This window comes from Aotus nancymaae, unplaced genomic scaffold (assembly GCF_030222135.1).
Source record: "Aotus nancymaae isolate 86718 unplaced genomic scaffold, 86718_ANA_hifiasm-v0.15.2.pri h1tg000040l, whole genome shotgun sequence".
NCBI classification, from domain to species: Eukaryota; Metazoa; Chordata; class Mammalia; order Primates; family Aotidae; genus Aotus; species Aotus nancymaae.
In genome coordinates this window covers 67,594,578-67,622,490 of record NW_026988454.1, presented here as the reverse complement: position 1 = coordinate 67,622,490, position 27,913 = coordinate 67,594,578, and the positions used below count along the sequence as shown (strand labels likewise).

The following is a 27,913-nucleotide window of genomic DNA, read 5'->3' as shown; positions in this document are numbered from 1 at the left end:
GATTTAACTGATAAGCTTGAAAATTACAGCAGAGTAAATAAAACTGTCAAACACTAATTTTGGCTCTAGTTCTTATCTTGCCCAAAAATGTGCATATCATAGCCAACAGAATTTTTCTGTAGAATTTTATTTTGAAAATAAGGTTTCACTTCAAGATCTAAAAAACATTTTAAGATATGAAAATGTTATACAACTTATCTATTACAAATTAATCAGATAATTCTGCAATTAGGTACACTGTGTTAGCTTGCCTACATAAAAAATATTGCACATTTTCCTTTGTCTTCAGATGTGACTGATGTCTAAACTATATAGAATTCCAAACTATTTTAAAGTTATTCTGTAAAATGTCATCTTTATAAATATCAGAACTAAATGCACTGTAAACAGCCATTTTGGTAAACATGCATTTATTCACAGTTGATTTCCTTTAGATAAATGCATAACTGCTCAAAATTATATAATAACCTATGTAGAGGTACAAGAGCACACTATACAAATCTATTTCTATCTTCATTTTGAGGAAACACTGATCTTGGCAAAAATCTGGTATGATTTTTAAAATGAACTATTGCTGGTAAGAAGGCATACTTTAAAACTTTTCTGTGGCCTGCACCTGCTTTCTTTTTAAATTAAAATGTAAAAGCATTTGTTTTCATATATTCATTTATCACTGCATAAGTGATTACATTAAAAAATGGACCCTGAAAGCAACTGAGTATTTAAGTTAAAAAGCTTTGAGAGCCCCATTCTACTCGTAAGTTATGAATGCCTTAAACTGTTAGACCACTCACTGTTCATAATTTTAAGAAACAGACAAAATCAGACCATTTTAATGTTATGAAATTGACACAAACCTGCATAATACAGCATTCCTCCATTGATTTGAGGTCATATTATACTTTAAAAATATAAATAAAAATATTGAATCATGAGTATTATTTCTATAACCCCAAAAAGTGTTTCAAAATGCTTCTAAAACAGAAGTGGGTGACTGTAGAATATAGTTCCAGACTTGACTATTAGTGTCAAACACAATCGTTCCTTACAAATAACTCTATTGGTGCACTGGCTTGATTGATTCCAGCAATTTCATTTTACAGGAGTTAACCACACTTTATACACACAGAGAATATATTACTTGAAAATCCCCAAAATAGGAAGAAAAGTTTAGAAAGTTGTCAAATACTTCCAAATGAAAATAAAGGTCTATTTCTAGCCCTCTTTCATACCCTTAAAGTTGGAATCTGGCAAAAGTCCATGGGTACAATTTACAAACTTTGACAAACTATTAAGTAAAAATCATTTTCTTTGGGGGAGGTAAGAGAAGGTACCTTTAAAACCTGTTATACAAAATTCCAGCTGCCTTTTTATAAAAGTACGTTCCTTAGATTAAAACCATAAAATTAAGGTGCAAGAGTTTAACAAAAATGAACTAAAGAGCTTTATTGACATCACAGTACATTCAAGAATAATTTTAAGAACATTACAGCTGAAAGAGAATGGCATGTTTATAGTCTTATTATGCACTATTTTTTTTGAAAAAAAAAGTAATACAAAGAAATCCTATTAAGTAACTTGGAGCAGCATTGGAAAAAGTACACCTATTTACAGATTAAAAAAAAAAAAAGATTCTGGTTTCACCTACACAGCCACAATGTGCCTCTATAATGAGACAAGCCCTTAAAACTCATGGAATTTTTTTATAACAACATCATGGCATTCTTGCCACGTCATTCCTCAGCGTTTACGACGAGGAGGGGTTGTTGATCTGAAAAAAAAAGGGAAAAGACAAAATTTAAAAATAAAAATGTATTTTAAACTAAAAATCTGCAATTTTAAATAAATAATATTATATAGGATTTCTAACATTTAAGACTATGATTATTTATCAAATACCAAACTGAGTTTATCAAAGAGAGAGAGAAAGGACACTTTCAACTTTGTATAAATTCAGTCAAATTTTTTAAAAAATCAGACAAAATACTTTAAAAAGTATACTACCTTGATCGGGACTTAGACTTGTGTTTGCGGCTTGCCTTCTTACCAGACCTTTGAGATTTCTCCATGGATCGCGATCGACTATGTTTAGGCTTCTTAGCCTTCTTTTCTTTGCTACTTCCTGGAGACTCAGAACTGCTCCTTCCACTAGAATCAGAGCCTGAATGTTTTTTACTGTCTTTGGTAGTACTTTTCTTACTATCCTGTCTAGAATCATGTCTTATGATTTTAACAGATATAGAACCACTCCTAGAGAATGTTCTTTCACTTTCTCGTTTCCTTTTTAACCTATCATCCTGGCTACTGAACTTAAAATCTTTTTCTTCCCTTTTTTGTTTCTCTTTTCTTTTATCCTGTTCACGTTCCCTTTCTTTGTCTTTCTTTTTCCTATCTTTATCTATACTTCGACTCCTCTCCTTTTTCCTCTCTTGTTCTTTAGCCTCACCTTTATGCTTATGACTGTTGCCACTAAGATTTCCACGTTGATCATCAATTTTACGCCTATCTCGACTCCTACTTCGACTGGAACGATTGGTTCGTCTATCCCTTGAGCGACTTCTACTCCTACGTCTCTCTCGGGAAGGACTCCGATTTCGTCGTCTTTCTCTTTCAATGCTATTTCTATTAGATCTCCTCCTATCTCTTATCTTTACCCTAGCTCTATTGCTTTCTATTTTAATTCTGCGAGAGTAGCTTCTACTCCTGCTACGTCTAGCTTTGATTGTTGGAGATCTACTCCTACTGTGTCTCTTTTTCCTTTTAGGAGAAGAAGACCGAGAAGAAGTACGACTACTACCTGAGCTAGAACTGTATGAAGAGCTAGAGACAGTACTACTAGTACTACTAGTTCTGCTATTGCTACTGGAACTACCACTACTAGAACTTCCTGACCTACTCCTTCCTTGTTTTTCTTTTTCTTTATGCTCTTTTTTTGGTTCTAAAACTGATGTGGTTTCATTTGGAGTTCTCTTCTTTTCATTAACCACATCACCGTCTGCTTCTCTTGCTTCTAGTAGTGATAAACTATTTTGCTCTTTATGGATAAATTCATTCATCTCTTTTGTAACCCTTTCTGTTTGTTGCTTTTCTTCTGAAACAGAAAAAGACAAAAATACTAAGAAAATCTGAATGTAAAATTTTCATACTACCAAATTTCAAGCTACCAGACTATAACAATAGAACACTACTGTTCAAGAGAATTACAATACAAGCCATGTAAGTAATTCAAGATTTTTAGTAACTGCATTAAAAAAGTAAAAAGAAACAGGTAAATAACACAATATACCAAAAATATTATCACTTCAATACATAATGAACTTTTTTTAAAAAGTGAGATTTCTCTTTTCTAAGTAAAGTTTTGAAAGCTAGCATGTAATGTATACCTATAGCACATGCCTAGCCACATTTCAAGTCCTCTATAGCTACATATAGTTAGTCAAGTTACCCTCCTAGGCAGTGTAGCAAAATACAGTATCAGGATGTAGAGGTGCATGTGAGGCAAGTAAGAAAAGTCTTCCCTTTTGTCCAATTAAAGCAAAATTTTAAAGGTAAATAAGTGGTTTATAGAAAAGTCACTCTTAATAATTACTTTTCAAATTGTCCAATTTAGATTTTTCAAAGAAGAAATTCTAAGTAAATTTTCTCCTTTGTTATTCTTAGCATTATTATGTAAAGTATCTTAAGTAAAAAACTTCTCTATTATCCTTCCATATCCTAGCTACAAATTACTTTTCAATAGTCTTACAAATATATTTTTACCATTTCAAAAGTCATCTTTTTCATTTCAAGAATTTTAACAAGAAACAAAAATACTCTAAATAGCTTGGCTTATAGCCACTGCAATGAATGGCTCCTAAAACAACCAAACAGAAAGTTTGACTTTAGTTTCAGTTATATTACATATTACCTACAATCTAGCCTTTATTTTATCCTTTAACATTTTTAGGTTGGTTTAAAAAATAAAAAGAAATACAAAACTGGACCAAAATTGAGTCTAAATGGTATACTACACCTTCCATCTGTTTATCATGTAATAGCTGCTGTTCTTTTTCTTTTCTCCAAAAGGCTTCCTGTTTTTGCCGGATTCGATGCCGTAATTCTTCATCATCAGTGTCAGATGACTCAGAGCCTCTGTCACTCCTTTCATCTTCGCTGTCTCCTGATCCATAACCACCCAGTCCACCTGTGTGCATAAAGCTCAGTCTATCATATGAAAAAAATCATACTATGCACTAAAAACTTTTCAAGGTCTGAGAAGAAAGCTCATTTCTTTTTTCATTGCCTTTTCCCGGAAGAATATCCTTATTCGGGGTGGGGAGAAGTATATATTCAGACGCCTAAGGAGTTCACAGAACTTTCAGGCAAACGTTACTTATTATCTTATTCTTTCTGGAATATTTCATATTTTTCTCACTGTAAAGGAATCATAATGGGTTTGTTGTACTGTCCATGCTAACCAACGAAACTACTTAACAGGGCAGTAACAAAGCCACACTAAAGCTTAATCAATTCAATTACCTTAATGAAATTTATGATGATCCTGAAAATATTTCTAAAATTAACTTACACTGTTCAAAGTTTAGAAATCTCTAGCTAAGCAATTTTTTCCCTAAAAAAATTAGAATACTGTAATCTCCCCGGTACAGAAATATCATGGTGCTGAAACTACTCCCCACCCTGAAATGATCTAAATAACCATAACAAAAGCACATGAGCATTTGGTTCTACCCACTTCTCTGGGTCCTCACGAAAATTAATTTGAAATGAAGAATTTGTGGAAAAGGCAAATTCAAGCTTTTACAGCCTTGATAATATTCCATGCAAATAGTAAATTATGAACACATCACTACTATTATACTATGATAAGATAAACCCTTTCCTCTATATTTAAACTTGACTTGCTGCAACACAATTTATATAAAAAAGTAGTTATTGAAAGCATTAGTGGATAGGTTCTTCCCTAAGGCATGTATGCAATAATTCTGAAAGTGAGCTTAGATACTATCATGGCTAAATTATGAATTAGTAAGTACAAACTCTAGGTGTTCATATATAATTATATATAATGCAATACTGGAGCAATAAGGAAAGCCTCCAATATAACTTGCCCCAATAAACTATGAATTAACAATCACATTTATAAATTTCTCACTGTGAATGTGTTAGTAAAAAAAAATAGGCAAACCTTTTTAGACACTGACATAACCCTAAGACCCAGGTTTTTATAAACTGAGTAGGACTAATACAGTTTCAAAACAGAACACGTAGAGAGACAATGTATGTGTGATTTTTTCCCTTTAGGCCCTCTCACAAATATGAAAAACACTTACCGAGTCCAGTGAGGGAAGCCAGTGCACTGGACTGTGCCAGCTGTTTTGCAGGAGCTTTGTATCACATCAACAACAGGAACAACATGTTAACACAAATAGCCACGATTTCATAGTCATGAGAGTCTATGGTATTGTTAAATCTACTACTATTGCTGCTTTTTGGGGAGAGAAGAAACATTAAAAACATAACATTCATTTTAAACCAGTATCACGTCTGGCTTTGAAATTATAACTCTGATGTGAGCTGAAATTGGTTTATAATGAGAAAAAATGTTGACAAGTATATCTGTATGTCTGTTTCTGAGATTATGAAACCTAACTTTTTTTCAATACATTTTTAAGTGTTACTAAAAATATAGGGGTAGGGAATCATTTGCTTCTGTAAGAGATAACTGGTAAACTAAAAACTGTAGGTTGATAATTCAAAATTCATTAGTCAAAATAAACTGTACTAGAAGTCATACACCAATGCCATGACATCTATAAAAAAAAATATCAGGTGAAATAAACTTATCATCAGGAATTTTCCATAATACATTTTAGAGGACAACAGCATGATTGCTAATTTGTACTCAGGAAGGTCAGATAAAACAAAAATAGTTGTGTATAGCTTTAATATGGTGTCTACAAATCTAATCTTTAAGAGTTAAAACATGCAAGAGAATATTCAAATATCTGGTAGAAATCCAACAAGGACAACAAAAAAAGTCCAAAATAGTCATCAGAACCAAAACATCCCAGGAAAAGCAAAACCCAAAACACCAAAATATACCTTTTGTTGCTTTGCGATGTGCATCTTTGGCTACATAATAAATTTCTTCATCTGTGACATCCAGTAGAATTTCTGTCAGAAGCATTTTTGTCAGCAACATCTAAAAAAAGAGTATTTTATACAGTATTTCTAATTATTATAGTTAACTAATAGTATGACATTTTCAAAAATATTAAAACACAAAGCCTTTTTTTTTCCCCAGAGTCTCACTCTGTTGCCCAGGCTGGACCGTAGTGATACAATATTGGCTCACTACAACCCCACCTCCAGGGTTCAAGTGACTCTTTGCCTCAGTCTCCCAAGTGGCTGAGACTATCGGCATGTGCCACCATACCCAGGTAATTTTTGTATTTTTAGTAGAAATGGGGTTTCACCATGTAGGCCAGGCTGGTCTTCAACTCCTGATCTCAAGTGATCCACCTGCCTTGCCCTCCCAAAGTGCTGGGATTACAGGTGTGAGCCACCATGCCCAACAGCAAAGCCATTTTATAAAATATTTTTAGACATCAGAGCAGCCATTCCAAGGAATAAACTATCCTGAACATTTTTCTGTAACATCAAAACTTCAAAAAAATTCCAGAATCATATGGATCAAAGAAAAAATATTATAAATGTATCTTTATAGCATAGACACTGAATTCAAAACACTTTTTTCTTTCTTTTTTTCTGAGACAGGGTCTCACTCTGTCACCCAGGCTGAAAGGCACTGGCACCACCTCGGCTCACTGTTAACTTCCGCTTTCCCAGGCTCAAACAATCCTCCCACCATAGCCTCCTAAGTTGCTGGGAGTACAGGTAGCTGCACATCACTATGCCCGGCTAATTTTCTGTAGAGACAAGTTCTCACTGTATTGCCCAGGCTGGTCTCAAACTCCTGGACTCAAGCAATCCTCCTGTCTCGGCTCCCTGAAACTAAGATTATCCCAGCCTGAAATCAAAACATTTTAAAAAGTCTCTATTAATAAAAGTTTCTATAAACATTTTTAGTTGAAAGGAGTATCTCTTCATTTAATATTGGTAGGCAGCTCTAGTTTCTATTTTTTCCTTTAAAATTGTCTCAAAAAAAAATTGCAAACAAAATAAATCCTTCTACATAGTAAGAAATTTAACATTCTACCATTTGATACTCTTTCTCCTCTTCAGTCATCTCAGGCTCACTGTGTTCTTCTTGAGGAACTGGGGATGGACTTCTGGTGACTTTCCCACTACTTGCAGCCTCAACATTTTCAGTGTCTTCTTCTTCCTCATCACTATCCTATAAAAAATAATAGTATAGTAATCCAAATCCATGTTTATACTGTAAAATTCTTATCTTACATATCAAAAATCTTAAACCTCAAATTAAAGTCTATGAAACAGAAATATGAGAGAAATTGCTATCTAAATTACATTTACTACAGATCTCATTTGATAATTTAAAAAGTATAACCTGGGAAAAATATAAGATTATAAGATGGCTCAGGAAAATCAATTTTTTTTCAACTGTCTTTTTCCCTTAGTCAATTTTAACATTATGCCCAGAGACTGATTTAATTAATATCTATTACATATGACGGACATGAAATGAGAGGCTAATAGAACTTTAGGCAACTGACCATAGACATATTATTCATTGTAACTTTTACAGCTATATATTGAAGCTCTTTACCTAAAGTTGCATGACTTAAAATCAAAACTCTCTAATCAGATTTTTCAGGGTCAAGATCTCAGCTGGCCCTGAAACTCAGTAAAACTTGCTTCTTTTTAGCTCCATAATGAACAGATAAAAATGAGGTCTACACTTCAGACTTAACAAATGCCAGCAGTTTGTCTTCTTTGTATGGTTTTAGGTTTCAGTATCCAGACAGCATGTGACCCTTTCCTTTGTCAGAGAAGTGTCCCCTAGTCACTTTTAATAATCTTACTAGGTAAAAGACAAGATGAACATCTAAATACTACTACTGAAAGGCTACTTGAACCAGGGGAAAAATATATGTAACACAATCCCACAGGCATTTGGGAGGAAAGAAGAAGGATAATTTCCAAACAAATTTTTGATGCTTAAAAAAAATAAGGCCGGGTGCGGTGGCTCAAGCCTGTAATCCCAGCACTTTGGGAGGCCGAGGCGGGTGGATCACGAGGTCAAGAGATCGAGACCATCCTGGTCAACATGGTGAAACCCCGTCTCTACTAATACAAAAAATTAGCTGGGCACGGTGGCGCGTGCCTGTAATCCCAGCTACTCAGGAGGCTGAGGCAGGAGAATTGCCTGAACCCAGGAGGCGGAGGTTGCGGTGAGCCGAGATCGCGCCATTGCACTCCAGCCTGGGTATCAAGAGTGAAACTCCGTCTCAAAAAAAAAAAAAAATAAAAATAAAATAAAATAAAATAAAATTTGGAACACCACTATTTCATGTAAAGATTAAAAAAAAAAAAAAAAAGACTGGGCAGAGTGGTTCATGTCTGTAATCCCAGCACTTTGAGGGGCCGAGGTGGGACAATCGTTTGAAGCCAGGAGCTCAAGACTAGCCTGGGCAACACGATGAAACTCCATGTCTACAAAATATACAAAAATTAGCCAGGAGTGGTGGTGTGCGCCTCTAGTCCTAGTTACTTGGAAGGCTGAGGTGAGAGGATTGCTTGAGTCCATGAGTTCAAGGCTACAGTAAACTCTGATTGTGCAACTGCACTCCAGCCTGAGCAACAGAGTGAGACCCTGTTTCCCCAACTGTCAAAAAAAAAAGATAAGCTTTAATAGTGTTTTCCTGTTCTTATTTTTGTTAACAACTAGAATAAAAACACTGGTTTGGCATAGGGCTTTTGGGAAAAATAATTTAAGCAAAACTAATACTTGCCAAAATCTAGTTATTTTCCTCTCCTTGAGACTTATTTCTAAAGCAGAAAATGGCTGTGGAAGAGAGACTTATTTCCATGAGTTGCATGTGGCTATCATATCTGTTGAATAAAAAAGTGCTGTGGCTATCATATCTGTTGAATAAAAAAGTTTCTAAACCACTCAAGCCATCTAACTGATGAAGATTTAAAGATTTAAAATGTTGTCATACTTCCAGTGCTCATGTCAAAACAATTAAAATCATTACATTCTCAGGTATAGTTTAAATATTCTAAAGAGGCAGATTTTATTTCTCTATTACTTATTTTAATGTAGATTTGTATTATAATCTACCACCAGGGAGTCAGCTGTACCACAATGAACGAATACAGACTATTAACAAGATCTAACCAGCTCTCTGGAATGGAATGTTTATAAACTTACCGTCCCATTTTCTCCTTACTCTATCTTCAGTAACATAAATATAAAAACAATCCTCGTTTGGGCACGGTGGCTCAAGCCTGTAATCCCAGCACTTTGGGAGTCTGAGGCAGGTGGATCACCTGAGGTCAGGAGTTCAAGACTAGCCTGACCAACATGGTGAAACCCTGTCTCTACTAAAAGTGCAAAAATTAGCCAGGCGTGGGGGTGTGCGGCTGTAGTCCCAGCTACTTGGGAGGCTGAGACAGGATAATCAATTGAACCCGGGAGGTGGAGGCTGCAGTGAGTTGAGTTTGCACCACTGCACTCCAGCCTGGGTGACAGAGCAAGACTCTGTCTCAAAAATAAAAGAAAAGAATAAAATAAAATAAAATAAAAAACACAATCCTCAACATATTAATGAATGTAATCTTAGGAATATCACTCTAATACTTTTCTATAGACTAAAATATCTATCTCACACAAACAAGATTATCACGTGGAGTTTCATGTTGGAGATTTTACTTACAAATTTACTTCTCTGAGGTAAACGAGGGCCATCCCCTCCTTCAGCATCTTCTGTGGCCTTTTTTTCTTTTTTAGACAACTGAGAACGTTGTTGTTCCATTCTTTCTTTCTCCAATTTTTTCTGCTTTTCACGTTCCATTTTTTCAAGACCTTCACGAATCCAAGCTGGAAGAGTCCTGCGTTTTACTGCATCTGTTTCACATGGGAAAAATATATACAAGTCAGTTAAATAAAAATATTTCTACAAACTTGTGAGTAAATTTAAAAAACATATCATTAAATATCATGCTTTTCTTAAAAGCCATCACTTTTAACAGCAGGGAACACTGCTCTAGTGCTTACAATTTGCCAGGACACAAGAAATCATGTTAAACCATCATCTAATTAATCCTTACAAAAGCCCTCAGAGATCACTACTATGTCTCCACTTTTTTCCACAGGTGAGGAAACTGAGACTCGAAAAAATTAAGTGATTTGCTAGTAAGTTAAAAAAGCAGTAAAGTTAGAATCTTCCTAAAATGTAAAAAGCAAAGATTTATTAATAAACGCTCTTATGCCGGGTGCAGTGGCTCATGCTTATAATCCCAGCACTTTGGGAGATTTCAAAACAAAATAAAATAAAATACAAAAACATAATCCTCAATATACTTAATGAATGTAATCTTAGGAACATCACCCTAATACTTTTCTGTAGGCTAAAATATCTATCTCACACAAACAAGATTATCACGTGGAGTTTCAGGTTGGAGATTTTACTTAATCTCCAGTGGCTCATGCTTGTAATCCCAGCACTTTGGGAAGCCGAGGGAAGGTGGATCCCGAGGTCAAGCGATCAAGACCATCCTGGCCAACATGGTGAAACCTCCATCTCTACTAAAAATACAAAAATCATCTGGGCATGGTGGTGCGTGCCTGTAATCCAAGCTACTCAGGAGGCTGAGGCAGGAGAATCGCTTGAACCCAGGTGGTGAAGGTTGCAGTTAGCTGAGATCACGCCACTGCACTCCAGCCTGGCAACACAGCGAGACTCCATCTCAAAAAAAAAAAAAAAGCTCTCGTCCATTAAATATTGAATGATTTAGAACTTTCCAGATATAAAGTGGCATAAATACGTATTTGTCACCTGAAATAGGATAGCTCTAAAATGTTATTTAAAAATTGAAATTTTCTGCCAAAATACTTAGGCAAAGAGAAATAACCAGAGAAAATTAATCTGACAGCAGTACATCAGATGAACTGAGAATGAAAAGAGATCAGAGATTAAACAATTAGGTTTAAAAGGAGAAGGGCTCATATATCTGCATAATGTACTGAAATGCCTATAATGAAGAAAATACCAAAATGCTATGGCTAGCAAAAATTTATACTTCATCACAAAATCTGGAATTTAATGTAAAGATTTAAAGAAAATTATTCAAACCTTTTAATATTTTAGACCAGTATCATTTTTGTAATTTTAAGCTTTATGACTTATAAAAAACAGGGTATTAAAGTGTTAACTCCTAACATACCAGGGGTACTGGAACAATTTTAAGAAAACAAGACATCCTTTTTATATGATAAAAAAGTTATGCCAATGTGGTCCACTAAACTAAGTTAAATAGCTACCAATTTGTGGAGGCTCCTGCTTCACAGGAAGTGCAATAGGTGAACGCTGCCGGTCCCTGAATGATGATGGCCTTTCTCTTCGATTCTGGGGAGGTGCTGGAGGTCCTGGAGGTCCTGGTTGCCAATAAGGAGGATGAAATCCACCTTGCGGTGGACCAAAAGCAGCCCCATGCTGAAAGAGTATTGCAGTTTATTTTTTCTTCAAATAAATACAATATACTCTCTGGGACACATGTGTGTTATGAACTGGGACAGTAGAAATCCATGTGTGCAGCACATCCAAGAATTCCATGGCTCTAATATCCACCGATACTTCTATATTCCCAAGAACCTCGGCTTACTTAAGATTTTCTGGCTATGTAAATGCAAAGAGCCTTCTAAAAGCCAGCTGATAAGCTACTTCAAAGAAGTGTACAAAATTTTTCATTCTGAATCCATTTACAAGCTAATCCTACCAACACTAAGATATCAAATACATATTAATTTTCCTGTAACTAGAAATACTTGTCAATTTCAACAACCTACTTACAGTGAATAAAAAGTGAACTAAACAACTTAAGCTGTTTGTATAATCTTGCAAGATATATTCATTTATAAGCAAAGATAGGTTACTGAATCATTACATTAAATATTTTTTGCAATTTTGCTATTTTCAGAGGCTTTTCTAGGCCAGCTGCCAATACAGCTTTGCCTTGTTTACATGGGATCTACCACGTAAAAGTGGGGTAAGCAGATGCTCCCTGCCATTATATTTCTTCAAACAAGATAAAAACTGTCGTATCTGTATACCAAGTATACAAGCATGTGGATATTTATTAATGAGGATTATCATCTCAAGGTGAATATTATATATGCATTATCAAATCTACCTTAGAATTCACAAAATAATTTTTTTTTCAAAGTTTTAAATTATGATAGTTTATAAATTATTAGTTGTAATCAGTTATTTCAAAATGACACCTAGCACTATAATTTAAGGGTAGACCCTCAAAGAGGGAATAAAGTAAATTAAGCCCAACATATGATACTATTCCCCACAGAGTTCTATGTCCCTAGGAATGAATTGGATGCTACAGAGGAAATTATATACAATTCCATTAACATGTCATGTCAGAATGGAAAAAAAAATGACACTAGAAAAACAGCAATAATTCTACGTAGCACAAGGAATTACACTTAGGAAAATCATCTATGTTCATCTTTTTTATTCATGTCTTAACCATAATCTATATTCAATTACCGTGCATTCTCTAGTCTTTAACATTTAAATATGCCATTTTGAAATAGGAATTAGAAAACATCATATAGCTATTGCACTTACACATTTTTAATTTTTCAAAAATTTTCCCTAATGATCTTTTATACCATTTTCCTAATGAAATAAAAAATCAGAAAACAAAATTCTAATTATTTTAATACTCAAAAATCGATAACTTTTCTGAGACAGAATATGCTTCTTTGTACAAGTCTGAAAAACGAAACACGTATCTTAGGTATTCTTGATGAGACACTTCCAAAGAATGGATTACGTGCACATCTACAATATTAAAGCAATAAAATATCTTTCACCTGATAGTCAAACTGGTTCACTGGCCCCACTGCAAAATTATCGGGTGGTCCACCAAAGTTGTGATTGTTCTGGTTAAATATATGCCTGTTGTCAGGGGCAAATTCCCCACTGTCCTGACTGTTGCTGTCTTCAGAAGGAGGAACAATGTCCATTGGGCCTGGTGTTGGTGGCATCCATGGCTGATCTGGAGGGGGGTGTGGGGGTTGCTGATGCATTCCCCATTCTATTTAAGATTTAGGCATAAAAACATTCAACAGGGGGTTATAACAAAATCAACACAAAATTTTAAGAGCTCAAGAAAGATTTTTCAGTAAACATACAGATTTCAAAAAAACAACTTATGACTTCTTGGTCAAATTCCTTTCGTCTATCTTAAAAATAAGCAATGAACTAAACTGTCATATGTAATTCAAAATGAGCTAATTCCACTCTAATTCATATTCTAACCAAATGCCCAAAGTTATTTTTAACAAATATAACAAAATCCAAAGCACTATTTTTGTTGAATTTTTATATTTTTGTTTAGTAACAACAGCACAAAAATAATACCTTGAAGTTTTATATAATTTCTTTCTTACACGAACACATTTATCCTCACAACATCCCTGTGAGGTAGGGAGAAATCAGGTATTATTTTTGCCAATTTCAGAAGGGAAAATTGAGGCACACAGAAGTAAATCACTTGCCCAGGGTCACAAAGAAAGCCAGTAGAGTAAAACTAAGGGGTAGGGATGCCAGGGGAGTCATTTACGAACTTAAACTTAAGAATTATAACATTTTCAAATATGGGGAAATTTCGCTTTCAAGAAAGCTAAAAATGAACCACCTCACAGTATCAAAGACTAGAATATTTATGTTTTAAAAAGTAATAGCATGGAATTACTTCTTGAATTCTTTTTTTTTTTTTTTAAATGAGAGACTCATTCTGTCACCCAGGCTGGAGTGCAGCAGCATGATGAAAGCTCACTGCAGTCTCAGTCTCCTGGGCTCAAGCAATCCTCCCACTTCAGCCTCCTGAGCAGCTGGGACTATAGGCATGCGCCTCTATGCCTGGCTAAGTTTTAAGTTTCTTTTTTTTTTTTGTAGAGACGGGGCCTCATTATGTTGTCCAGGCTGGTCTCAACTGAGGTCTCCATGCTTATAAGGAGAAACAAAAAGCATTAATACAGAAAGGAGGTTATGACTTCACCATCAGCATACCCAAATGTGAGGCTGATTCCTCCATAATTTCAAGTGACTATTAAAGAAGAGTAACACAAGCTATGGAAGACTGAATTAGCATCAAGAAATCTACATCATACTGTGAAATAAAACAAACAAAGAAAAAAGTAAAACACACAAAAACTTATGAATCTTCACTATCTGAAAAAAAAAGGGAAGAAAAAGGTAGGCGGGATGGTAGGGGCAGAGTATATTTGACAGACTAATTTGTCACACAGTGACACAATTTTTCTTTAATTAGAGGCTAGACATGTTTTACTCTGCCAGTGCTGCTTCTGAAAAGGCCAGAGGTTGCAATAGAGAGACAAAGAATGCTCTCTTCCCTAGATGCCAAGTGAGGTTTCCAGAGTGTTCCCAGCCCCTGTCAGCCTAGGAATGAAGAACCAAGAAAAGAATCAAACTGAGTGCCACAATGCTAGCAGACTGAGTACAGAATAATTTTAACCACAAAATGTCAAAGTCAAATCAAATTGAAAACTGCCTATTCTTTAAGGAGTATTAATTTTGAGAAGTCATAAAACTAAGCAAATTAAAAAACTTAATAATAATCTTATTTTTTAAAAGTCCTAAAATTTTGAAACCATAAACAACAAACCTGGTTGCCACATTCTGTTGAAGTTTGAATCCCCTTGGAAATTCCCATGATTGTTTGGACCAGATTCCATTGTAGACATATCTTGTCCATTTGGCATCATTCCTGGTGGTTGTTCTACCATGCTTTGCTGTCCTGAAGCTTCTCTTTGGGCAATCCAAGCTTGGGCCAATGCAGCCCAGTCAATCTGGCCTAATGTAAATTAACATTAAGCATTCAGAATGTAGGAGATAAAAGAACAGTGCCTCTATGTAAAACAAGCATCTCAATTATTCCCTAGAAGAGATCTTAAATATTTCAGACAGAGAGGGTATGAGGGATATTAGAAAAAAAAATTAATGAGATCTTAAACATTAAAGCATGCTGTGTCTGAAAGTATGCTTAGCAAATAACCCATATTCAGGCTAAAAATTAATATAAACTGGCTGGGCGCAGTGGCTCACACTTGTAATCCCAGCATTTTGGGAGACTGAGGCGGGTGGATCACCTGAGGTCGGGAGTTCAAGACTAGCCTGACCAACATGGAGAAACCTGGTCTCTACTAAAAATACAAAATATTAGCTGGGCGTGGTGGCATATGTCTGTAATCCCAGCTACTTGGGAGGCTGAGGCAGGAGAATTGCTTGAACCTGGGAGGCAGAGGCTGCAGTGAGCTGAGATCGCACCATTGCACTCCAGCCTGGGCAACAAGAGTGAAACTCTGTCTCAAATAATAATAGTAATACAAACTACTTAACACTTTCAGAAAAGAACTTGACAAAAACACTCTTAACCCATTTCTAATATTAATTCATACAAAATTTATCCCCTGCATCTTAGTTTACTGAGTCGTTTAAAATGTCATCCCTTAAAAAGAAAAAATATCACCACAAAATAAATCTGACACAATAATTTCTTCCTTTAACATGTTCTATTTATTTTTTCAGGCCTGCATTCGAGCCTGTAGGCCTTGGATAAGTGCAGCTACCTAACTCTGTTCTTCCTTACGGTTGCCCTTCTTTAAGTAAGGCTCCCTTCTCTAGTCAAAACATGACTAGTGTAGTCAGGCTACAACCTGTTAGCCAATCTTTACTCAAAATGCATTTTCCCCACTATCTTGAAGACTCTCTTCCCAAGAGGTATTTTTAAAATTTTTATCTATTTATCTATCTATTGATCGATCGATCGATCGATTATCTGGGTTATAAGTCTGGCTAATTTTTATATTTTTGGTAGCAATGGGGTTTCGTCATGTTGCCCAGGCTGGCCTCAAACTCCTGAGCTCAAGTGATCTGCCCACCTTAGCTTCCCAAAGTGCTAGGATTACAGGTGTGCATGTGGCCTCTCAAGTATCTATATTTAACATTTTAAGATCATTTTAATAATTTTTATTTTGCAAATCCACCCAAGAATGCATTAAGATCATAAACAAAGTAGAGTAAGATACAGTTTTCTGCATCTTAACATAATGAAGATTAAATAGGCATTCTCCTGCAGTTTGAAACACTGGCAAAACCCCTATGGGGTTACACATGGCAATGGGCACCTGAAATTACCATGACTTAACAAACCTAGTTCTTTTGGTGAGAAAGTAATTGGACAAGTGAATAATGATATGTATACAAGATTATGCTAATTGTTTTAAAAAGGGAAAAGCTATAAATAACAAAACAACCAAAAGTGGCTTTGTTATAGTACTGTCCTACAACAGAATGATACATGGCTATTAAAAAAAGAAATACCATCAGATTAACCCAGTGAGGGCTGAGCGACGTAAGTGGTCTTATGGATGAAACAAAATAGGCCACTACTTAGTAACTGTTAAAGATAAGTAATAAATGGGGGCTCCCTATACTCTTCTACCTTTGTATATGTGCCAGAAATAGTCCACAGTAAAAAGAAAATTTTAAATGATATAGCATACCATCTAGTTCAATATGATATAGATACAACTGTAAGAGATTTCATACAAGTGTGTTCTACTTAAGCAACACATTTAGACTTTTCTCTTTCTTTATGAAAACAAGGACTAAATCAGTTTAAAAAATGTAAAATCTTCAAAAAGCTTTCTACCTTTAGACTCTTCCAAAGGGAAGTCCACTTTCTGCTATAAATGGTATGGCAAGTCTATTTATGAGAAAATTAAATTCTGACCATAAAATGATCCAATATACCAATCTTAATTCCATATCCCTTAACCCCATCATGTATTTCCTACCCATTTCCATACATCCAATCCCGCCCTTCCACATTCAATTTTTTTCCTTACTTGGATCCTGTTGGTGCTGGAATGACTGCATCCATTGTTGCTGGTTCAAGGGCCACTGCTGCCAAGGCTGTCCTCCTTGATCCCACATCCCTTCTTTTAAAATATACTTGATTTTCTATCTTCAATAAATTAAACATAGTTTAAAAATAATGAGTTATTTAATCTTAAAACTTCACAGCAGAAATTATTATATGATGGAACATTTATTTCATCAGAGGTCTAAAATTCTGGTCAATAGGTTGCCAGAGGCAACTAGAATTTTTAGGGTACCAAACAAGAGTAGAAAATTCTATGTTAATGCTGATCTCAGAATTTGATGGCAAGCATAACTATAATCAGTTCAGCTGAAAAAGACTTTAAAAACTCTAATTTTTGTACGATACAAATTTCTGGATAATTATTTTGAAGATTATAAGAAAAACTGATTTCATTTCTCTCCAGTCAAGATTCCTTTAAGATAGTAACCAAACAGCTTCAGCTGATGAAGAAAAACTCTTTCTCATAAATAATTACAGCTAATAAAAACAAAGAATGTAGAACAGAATTAGAAAACTATCGTATTGCCAAAAGTAATAAAATACTAATTTAGGAACCCTTACAAGAAAAGTTGATGAGAAATCAGAAATTCAAAGGTTACCAAAATATCATCCCTACACATTATCTATTATGCTCCCAGAATCACTAAGAATTCTCATCAAAAATGTTTAAGTCCAAATGACCTTTTGGATTTTACTTCCAATATAAAGGAATTTTGGGAGATAAAGAAATGAGATAAACACTATAAATCCAGAAGGTAAGACAGCCTCCAAGACCTGGTTTCTTAACATAGAAATAGCATGAAAAAGATAGAGGGAGGGTACTTTATGTTAATAACTATTAAATCTAGGAAATGGTATAGGGCAGGGAATCATCACGCTAGCCTAATTTTTCTGTAGGCTAATCCAGAAATGTTCCTAATAAAAGGTTTAAAATTCTTACAAGTCTAATATCTCTGTACTTTATCCAACACTGATATACAATTCTGTTCAAGAACCAGTGACTCACATAACCAGGGCATGGTTTCTTCTTTACTTTTGTATCCTGAGGCTTAGCTCATAGCAGGCATTTAATAAATGTTTACTAAATGAATCCTTGTAAATTGATCCTTTCCTTTACCGCAAAAAGTAGGAAAGCCAGATAGCAAAAAAATAGAGACATTAACTCTAATAGGACAACTGGCGATTACAATCCAGGCTTTTAAAAGTTTCCAACTCCAGTCTTCACAGAATTCCCAGAACCCCAGACAGGTATAGTTCTATCAGCAGCAGATCCTAATCTTGCAACTAAAGAACACTGTGAATTATGGGGGTGTATTTCTTTGTTACCTTGATTTACTTATGAGTCAAATGTACCTGTCTTCAAGTTAAACTAATGTAATCAAGTACAATGGCATTATTAGAATATGGCAAAATAGGCACTACATAGCACAAATGAGGCCAACAACTGGTTTGGGTATCAGTTCCAAGCTAAATATACTTCTTCTTCTAACCTCTCTTCAGTGTTTCCTTCTTCCTCCCCTTTTTGTCCTCTCCAGTTTCCCAAGTACACCTTTAGGGCCCTTTAAGGCTAAATAGGTTATCAGAGCCCTTGAAAAGTAATTTCACATACAACTTTAATTAAGAGTCAATAAACAGAAAAAAACAAGAAGAAATACCAACTGCTATTTAAACTTACCTCAGAGGCTCACTGTTCACCTTCTCTTTAAAACTCAGGTTGATTCAGACTACAGCTTCGAAGCATAGCAGCAAGATTATTTAAGCCCTGGGGGGCAAAAAGTAGATGTCTGCTTATAGATTATCATGATTAGCATAAAAATAAATTCTAGAGATGTAACATGAAAGTGTGATCATCTCCAAGTTAGTCAATTTTCCTTGTATTAACTTTATAATGGGGAATTATTTTATCACAATAAAGTTAAGGAAAAGAGATACACCAGAAATGAAGAGGCAAAGCTTTTTAACATCTTTTTTTCTTTCCAAATATCTTTCATTTAGTCGAACAATTCATTTATAATAAAAAAACAATCTCAAACAATTTAGGGATTGAAGAAAAAAAGGAGTAACAAACATCTGAAATGAAGACCTTGTCTACCTGTTATTAACTCAGATGAGACAAGGTAATAAAATGTATTAATAAAATGTATTAATTTAAATTTTTCTACAGAATTCTATGTTTAGAAATTAACATTAGCAAGGAGAGAACAGTTTGTTCCTGAAATGATTTAGTTTCCTTTTATTCAATCAACAGCTTTTTACAGTTGACAGAAAGACAAATTTATCCATCTTTTGATCTTCAATAAGGTACAAGAAAGCATCTTGCACATAGCAGGCACTAAATAAATACCAAATAAATAAATAAGCAGTTTCTAGCTCTTATTTTCTGTTTACAGGCTAATGATAAGGAAGCTGTTAACTTATAAGCATCAAAAAGCTGGAGTAAGAACAGCTTGCTGTGCTTTCCAATGCTTTAACAGTTTATCAGAGTTCAATGCACAGTTATTCTGTCTTAAATTGTAAACGCATATAATACAGACATTATCAACAGCTCTACAATGTGCCTACTGAAACTGACAATGTGCACTTACTAAAACCATTTTAATGATGAAAATGATGTATAATGACTCCCTACCATCATTCCCAATCCATAAATTTACTTTTCCAGAAACTAAATAAAGGTTCTTTTTCTTACTCATGTTTAATGGTTGCCATGGACAACTTTTTTAGTTCCCTTTTTATGTTTTCTGGTCACCACTTGTCACCCAGACTTCAGAGCACAGGCTCTGGTTCAGGATGCCTATCTACATCCGTTTGTTAGTGGTGTAAACATGGGTAAGTTATGCTCTAACCCTTTGTTTTACAATCTGTAAAACAAAAGACCTAAATGTCTACACCCCAAACAATTATTATGAGGATTAAATAAGAAACACATAAAACCTAAGCATCAGAAGCTTCAATTCGTGGTGGTTAATATCAATACCAGAACTTTCTCATCACCACTTCTGGTAGCACTTTCAAGTTAACAACTATTAGGGGGTTAAAAAAAAAAAAAGATGATCAAGCCAACCCACTTCTGCTCAACTCCATTTTCTTCTCCAGAAGCAATCTAAAACTTAGAGGTTTCACTTTATCTCTGAAAGAATTCTTTAGTCTAAATTTGACTTCCTGTCCCTATTTATCAGTTTATACGTTGAAGCTATTATTATTATTATTGTTATTATTTATTTTGAGATGGAGTTTCACTCTTGTTGCCTAGGCTAGAGTGCAATGGCTCGATCTTGGCTCACTGCTACCTTCATTTCTCAGGTTCAAGTGATTCTCCTGCCTCAGCCTCGTGAGTATAGCTGGGATTACAAGCATGCACCACCATACCTGGCTAATTTTTTTTTTGTTTTTTTTTTTTGAGACGGAGTTTCGCTCTTGTTACCCAGGCTGGAATGCAATGGCACGATCTCGGCTCACCGCAACCTCCGCCTCCTGGGTTCAGGCAATTCTCCTGCCTCAGCCTCCCGAGTAGCTGGGATTATAGGCACGCGCCACCATGCCCAGCTAATTTTTTGTATTTTTAGTAGAGACGGGTTTTCACCATGTTGACCAGGATGGTCTCGATCTCTTGACCTCGTGATCCACCCGCCTCGGCCTCCTAAAGTGCTGGGATTACAGGCGTGAGCCACCGCTCCCGGCCCTAATTTTGTATTTTTAATAGAGACGGGGTTTCACCATGTTGGTCAGGCTGGTCTCGAACTCCTGACCTGAGGTGATTCGCCCACATTGGCCTCCCAAAGTGCTGGTATTACAGGTGTGAGCCACCATGCCTGGCTGAAGCTTTTATTATTAAACACAAACACACACACACACACAAACATTTTCCTATGCACAAAGAGATATATAAACTTGAATACTTTCAAGAGTCTGATTTGTATCACCAGTAATCATTTTTCTGTATGTTTAAAACAACCACTTCTACTTTTGCTATGTTTTCAGAAGGTTTTCTTTCCCAAAGTTTTAATGGAAGCTACTATTCAATTAGTACAATATTTGGGATACTTAGGCTGAGAAAAATAAAAAAATATGTGAAATTGTGAGAAACAGAGCAAAATTAAAAAAAAAAAACAGTGAAGAAGGTGATGGTAATTTAAGGAAGTTTGAAGTTGGGGCTATTTATTAAAGTGCTTTACTCAAGTCTGGAGCTGAGAAACATGATTTAGTCATAGAGGATGACTACTGGATGAGGGCAGAGGTGGAACACCAAATGGTCAGTCTTTTTAAAAGACAATTTACCATCAAGGCATCTTAACAAAACTGTACATGCACATCCCTGACACAGCAATTCCACCGGTTAAACCTAAACCATGAATGTGAATATTCATACCATAATTCAAAAATCAGCAGCATATTTTATAACAGTAAACATCTGGTTTCAGTGACATTTAATTAAAGGCAAGTTAAATAAATTAGAGTGAACCATACAGTAGACCCCTATTCAGCCGTTAAAATGAATAAGGTAGACTTTTATATACTGGTATGTATTGCTGTACAAACTGCATTAAGCAAAAAAAATTTACATGATACAGCGTGAAAAATGATGCCACTTGAAGCTTTTTCAAGAATGCAGTTATGTATAGACAATTCCTAAATTACAAAATCCTCTCAAAACTGCTAAGCTCTAAGGATTGGAAATAGGGATCAGATAATTTTAATCTTTATATCTTTCTGTGTTCTTTAAATTTTTCTTTTCTTTTTTTTTTTTTTTTTTGGAGATGGAGTTTCGCTCTTGTTACCCAGGCTGGAGTGCAATGGCAAGATCTCGGCTCACTGCAACCTCCGCCTCCTGGGTTCAGGCAATTCTCCTGCCTCAGCCTCCTGAGTAGCTGGGATTACAGGCATGCACCACCATGCCCAGCTAATTTTTTGTATTTTTAGTAGAGACGGGGTTTCACCATGTTGACCAGGATGGTCTCAATCTCTTGACCTCGTGATCCACCCACCTCGGCCTCCCAAAGTGCTGGGATTACAGGCGTGAGCCACCGCGCCCGGCCTCTTTAAATTTTTTTATTCTATGAATGTATATTTTTAGAAAAATATAGATTTTTAAAGATACAAAGAATCAGATGAAGCTAATGAAGATGGTCCATAATGACTAGTACAGGCAGTAAAAATTATACAAACTTCTTCAACTGTAAGACATTGGGCAAATGTCCTGTCACATTTTCTTATAGGAATTAGAGTAAATTTTTATTATCTCACTCATAACATGTAACTCTGGTCATGAAAACTAAATTTGGACTTATACACAGCACAATGCTTGCTTAAGGGGTTTCATTAACTATTTTTTAATTAAAGAGTCAGATTATAAGTAATTTTATGGTAAGGATTTAGGAATGCTACATCTTTCTTCTTTCATCTTCACCATAAAATCTTCACTACTGGCCAGGCGCGGTGGCTCACGCCTATAATCCCAGCACTTTGGGAGGCTGAGGCGGGTGGATCACGAGGTCAAGAGATCGAGACCATCCTGGTCAACAAGGTGAAACCCCGTCTCTACTAAAAATACAAAAATTAGCTGGGCATGGTGGCGCACGCCTGTAGTCCCAGCTACTTGGGAGGCTGAGGCAGGAGAATTGCTTGAACCCAGGAGGCGGAAGTTGCGGTGAGCCGAGATTGCGCCATAGCACTCCAGCCTGGGTACCAAGAGCAAAACTCCGTCTCAAAAAAAAAAAAAAAAAAAAAAATCTTCACTACTAACAAATCTAAGAATGCAAAACCTGGAAAACAGAAGGAATACACAGGCACAACACACAGTAATCAATAGATACCTATTTTAAAATTTCACTATGGTTTAACGAAATAACATAACCGTTTACCATTAAAAATGATTTGGAAAATGTTGATAACTTAAAGATGGGCATTTACTACCCTCTTCTTTTCCACTGTTTGAAAGCTTCCATTTAGTAAGTTAAAGATGATGTACAATACTTTTTATAGAGGGTGTGCATTAAATTTTCATGTTTTTGTCTTGGCTCAAACAAGAATCTTCTTTGGGGAGAGAAAACATTTAATAATAATTTAAATTCTCCATAGTGTCTTGTTCATATTAAGTGGTTAAATATTTTATAATTCACTGAAATGTTAGCAAGTAAATACATTAATATTCAACCATAAAAATGACATTCCAATATTGCTGTGATTTTATAACATCAAACATTGATTCCAATTTATTCACTCTTCCTTTAGTCTTAGTTTTAAAGTCTGTTAGGCTCAACTTTTCAAGTTTGAAGAAATCTGATTAGTGACGGGTAAGGTTGCAAGACTTTCCTAAGAGTATTGCTCTTTATGCTATTTCCTTGGAAAACAAATGGGGCCTGGGAAGAACAGAAAGATTAATAATCAAAGTTTGTATCAGATCATCAAAACTATCACACACTGCTGCAAAAAAATCAAGTGATGGCTATCACCAGTGTTATGGAATGAATTGTGACCCTGTCCAACAGATACGCTGAAGTCCTAACTCCTGATACTTGTAAATATGTCCTTATTTGGAAATAGAGTCTTTGCAGATGTATTCCAATTAAGATGAGTTCATATTTGACTGGGGGTACTTTATTAAAAAGGAGACATAGACATTTACAGGGAGAATGTAACATGACCACAGTGGTAGACATTGGAGTAGATGGCTCTATAAGCCAAGGAACACCAAGGATTGACAAGAACTACCAAAAGCTAGGAAGAGACAAGGATCCCCCAAAAAGCCATCAAAGAGCATGGCCCTACCAAAACCTCAATTTTTTTCAGACTGTTAGCCTTCAGAACAGTGGAAGAATAAATTTCTGTTGTTTGAAACCAGCCAGCTTGTGGTAATTTCCTATGGTATCCCTAAAAAACTAATACAACCAGAAATGACCATTATTTATTTTATCCTTTTCTTAAATGGATCTATATTAGAACTTCATTGCTTTGAAGTTCCTAAAACAATTTGTTTAAATAACAATCATTTATTTACTTATTTTTGAGACAGTCTCACTCCGTCACACAGGCTGGAATGCAGTGGCATGATCCCCACCTCCCAGGTTCAAGCAATTCTCATGCCTCAGCCTCCCAAGTAGCTGGGACTACAGGTACATGACACCACACCCGGCTAATATTTGTATTTTTAGTAGGAATGGAGTTCCACCATGTTGCCAAAGGTAGTCTCGAACTTCTGGCCTCAATGATCCACTCTCCTCAGCCTCCAAAGTGCTGAGACTACAGGCATGAGCCACCTAGCCTGGCCAAAATGACAATCATTAATATTTACAAAAGTCACTCAGAGGCTGTGACAAGAGATGGACGAGAATTAAAATGTGGTATTTTAAAGTCCTTGAGCATCAACTACAAAATCAAAGAGCTGCAGAAACACAACTATCATTTGATGCATAGGATGAAATATTTCTACATTAACCACAAAGCTGAGGAGCCAGAAAATACCACAATCCTCTTCACCCCTGACATTTCAGTCTTATATACAAGATGATTGACCTCAAAGTCAAAAAAGAATTTGTTTAATTCAGGTTAGGTAAAAATGGCACTGGTAAAGATTAATCTTATGATCATTTGAAATATGGAAAACAAAAATTTTGCTACTTTATGTGACACACATTTTAGTATATACTGAAAATACTTGCAGTTTGTAGCTCAAAAGGCATATTTTTAAAAGTGGAAGCTAAGCATCGTGGCTCATGTCTGTAAATCCAGCACTTCGGGAGGCCAAGGTGGTTGGATCATTTGAGGCCAGTAGTTCAAGACCAGCCTGGCCAATATGGCAAAACTTCTGCTCTAAGGAAAATACAAAAATCGGTCAGGCATAGTGGTGCACAATTGTAGCCACAGATACTTGAGAGGCTGAGGCAGGAGAATCGCTTGACCCCAGGAGGTGGGGGTTGCAGTGAGCCAAAACTGTGCCACCGTACTCCAGTCTGGGCAAGAGTGAGACTCTGTCTCAAAAAAAAAAAAAAAAAATTGGAGAATTGGACAGTTGGTTATAAATATCCCCCAAATAACAATAATTTAAAAATATATGTAGAGACAGGGCCCAAAATGACACCCTAGTAGCAACAAGCACACCTTTAATATCACTCAATAAAAGGAATCAGGGATCCTTAAATAGCTGATTCTAGGACTGGACAGGAAATATGAGTCTGGAGCATGTGTACTGCCTGGAAGTAATAAAGTGCTAAAAAAAAAAAAAAATTGATGGGAGCATGTCAAAGGAGAACAGTAGGCAACTCAAAGAGCTGCCAATGGCCAAAGCTGGAACAATTTGAGCAACAAAATAAAGAAGTACTGGGTTATAAAACAAGTTATGTAATAAAAATTCACAGGCCTATACTGATATGATAAATTAACAAATAAATGGAAGGGAAAAGACAAAATCTCCCACAGAGAATTCCAAATAAATTACGTAAATATTCCATCTTAACTGAGAAGAGCACAACTCTCCATTTAGTAAGCATGGGCTCTGCAAAGTGACTTCCTTCCAAAGAGAACAGGATAAAAAAGGGTCGAGAAGTAACTTTACAATGGAGCAATCTAATAAACACTAGTCCAGATGGATAATCAAGGTCAATATCAATGTGATAAATCACCTTGATAGTATATACCCTTGATAGCATGTGCTGAAAAGGGCATGTTACCTCTGTGATTGTCCTCTGACATAGTCTGTAAGACCATTTTAATCATGAGAAAAACGTCTGGTAAATTCAATAGCAGGGCACTCTACAATATACCTGACCCATACTCCTCAAAAATGTGAAGGTCACTGTATTAATTTCATATGCTTGCCATAACAAAGTCTGGCTTAAGCAACAGAAATTTATTTCTTCACTGTCCTGGAGGCTTATCATCTAAAATCTATGAGGCTGATTTCATTTTGAGGCCTCTCTCCTTGGCTTGTAGATGGTTGTCTTCTCCCTATGTCTTCACGTGGTCCTCCCTCTGTGTCCTACTCTCTTCTTACAAGGGCACCAGTTATTAATATGTTGGGGTAAGGTTCACCCTAGTGACCTCATCTTACCTTTTTAAAGACCCTCTCTCCAAATACAGTCACGTTCTGGGTTACTGAGGTTAGGACTTCAAGATATGAATTCTAGAGGGGCACAATTCAGCCCCAACAGTCATGAAAAACAAGGAAAGCCTGAGAAACTGTCACAACCAAGAACATACAGACTAAGAATGTGCATCAACTAAATATAATGTGAGATTCTAGCTGGGATCCTGGAATAGAAAAAGGACTTTAGGTAAAATGTGAGGAAGTAGAAATAAACTATGTACCTTAGTTAATAATTTATGATTATTGGTTCATTAGTTGCAACAAATGTACCACACTAATATATGTTAATAAGAGAAACCGTGTGTAGTGGGGACATCCTATGTGCTCAATTTTTATGTTAAAAAAACCGTTCTAAAAAATAAAGTCTATTAGTAAGTTAAAAAAAACTCTCTCAAGAGCATCTTTAAGAACTGTTTTGTTTTCCCTATAAGCCCTTTGCCACTTTAAAAAAGAATCCCACAAGTAAAATCTTTAGCGTTATGGTTTGTTTCTGTTGTTTTTGCCCTGCTGCAATCAAATGAGGAATTCCAAATTTATTTGGTTTTATTTGGGGGCAGGGCGAGGTAAAAAGATGTAAATGATTAATGCTGAATTAAAATCTTAAGCTAGAATGTTAATTTAACAACTCACAAACAAATTTGTCTAGTGCTCAATTTGTTCAGACGACGATACTATCCACCATAGGGTAAAAAACTGAAATATCGGATACTACCTGTTCCCTTCGTGAAGCTTAACACATAATATCCATCATTAAGAACAGACGAAAAATACAAACTAAAGAATCGCGCTTGCGTAGTCGGAGCCTCAAAGGGTATAAGCTCCAGGTCGGGGGGCCCCGCCTCCTCCCTCCCAAAAGCCCCCTCCCCACAAGGGGGTTCCCATTGCGCACGCGCAGTGTTTAACGGCCGATCAGGAACCCAAGAATTAGTCCCTTCTCGTCCGAGAGGAAACTCTGTTAAGAGGACGGGGTCGTGAGCACTCTCTTTAACAGGGTCATTTCTTTTTCAGCGAAAGCACCGCTCTGATTTACCAAGTCTGGCGGACGGCGCCGCTTTAAGGGAATGAGGTTCCAGCGGTCGCGCCAAGCAGCGTACGCAGCCTATTTTAAGTTATGCTACCTTCGCCACAGAAACCAAGAAGGTTGTAATGGTCCAGCAAGTGCCCACGTGTAATCGTTCCCCATCACTTACCCACTCGAGCTCGGGAACACCTTTGTCGCCACTGTTCCGGTAATACCTCTCCAACGCTTTCGATGCTTCCACTTCTCGGGAACAAGACAAGATGGCGCCCGATTTGTCTCACCCGGAAGTAAATAATAATAACATCCGTTCGTCATCTGAAGCCAAACCATCTCTCATCCAGGTTTGTGAACACGTGATTGTGCCGATTGACATATTTCGGCGCCATTTTTGTTATGGGTAAAACCATCTCTACTCTGGTCAACACCAGGCAACTGAACCATTTCTGCACGTTACTTTTTAATGTAGCAGGCGCCATGCCCGACTCATCTCTATCTTTATAGTGGACGGAAATCCAAGAGCGTAAGTGTTCTACACATAGGGCGCCTTCAAATTTTTTACTTGAGCAACGTGATCTTCCTTCAAGGGGAAGTATGCTCTCTCCTAGAAACACTCCCGCCTTGGAGAAAGCGTTGAATTCGCAACTCCACTTACAGACTACGGGGGAACCCCA

General features: G+C 36.1%; 1 protein-coding gene across 4 annotated transcripts; it reads right to left on the bottom strand.

Moving 5' to 3' along the window:
- Positions 1-1,420: 1,420 nt before the first annotated feature.
- On the bottom strand, positions 1,421-27,521 carry PNISR (PNN interacting serine and arginine rich protein). Of its 4 annotated transcripts, none has more exons than XM_012444187.3 (13): positions 27,412-27,521; positions 18,815-18,901; positions 17,102-17,220; positions 14,857-15,045; positions 13,040-13,263; positions 11,471-11,642; positions 9,864-10,054; positions 7,220-7,357; positions 6,103-6,202; positions 5,331-5,384; positions 4,013-4,183; positions 2,005-3,091; positions 1,421-1,771 (listed from the first exon to the last, which is right to left on the bottom strand). In XM_012444187.3, exons 3-13 carry the CDS (start codon positions 17,187-17,189, stop codon positions 1,741-1,743), a joined length of 2,445 nt encoding a protein of 814 aa, XP_012299610.2. In that variant the 5' UTR covers positions 17,190-17,220; positions 18,815-18,901; positions 27,412-27,521; the 3' UTR covers positions 1,421-1,740. The 4 variants fall into 4 exon arrangements, with proteins under 4 accessions (XP_012299610.2, XP_021521203.2, XP_064216890.1 ...); XM_021665528.2 differs by having other exon boundaries at positions 17,102-17,216; XM_064360820.1 differs by lacking the exons at positions 1,421-1,771; positions 2,005-3,091; positions 4,013-4,183 and having other exon boundaries at positions 5,291-6,202.
- Between the last annotated feature and the right edge of the window lie 392 nt (positions 27,522-27,913).

Excerpts from the sequence above, each read along its gene's own strand:
- PNISR (XM_012444187.3), bottom strand. The coding sequence starts at position 17,189 with ATGTGGGATCAAGGAGGACAGCCTTGGCAGCAGTGGCCCTTGAACCAG. Across the intron at positions 11,643-13,039 it reads TGAACCAGTTTGACTATCAG|CATGGGGCTGCTTTTGGTCC; the intron begins GTGAAAGATATT and ends ATACTCTTTCAG. Across the intron at positions 5,385-6,102 it reads ACATCGCAAAGCAACAAAAG|CTCCTGCAAAACAGCTGGCA; the intron begins GTATATTTTGGT and ends TGTGATACAAAG.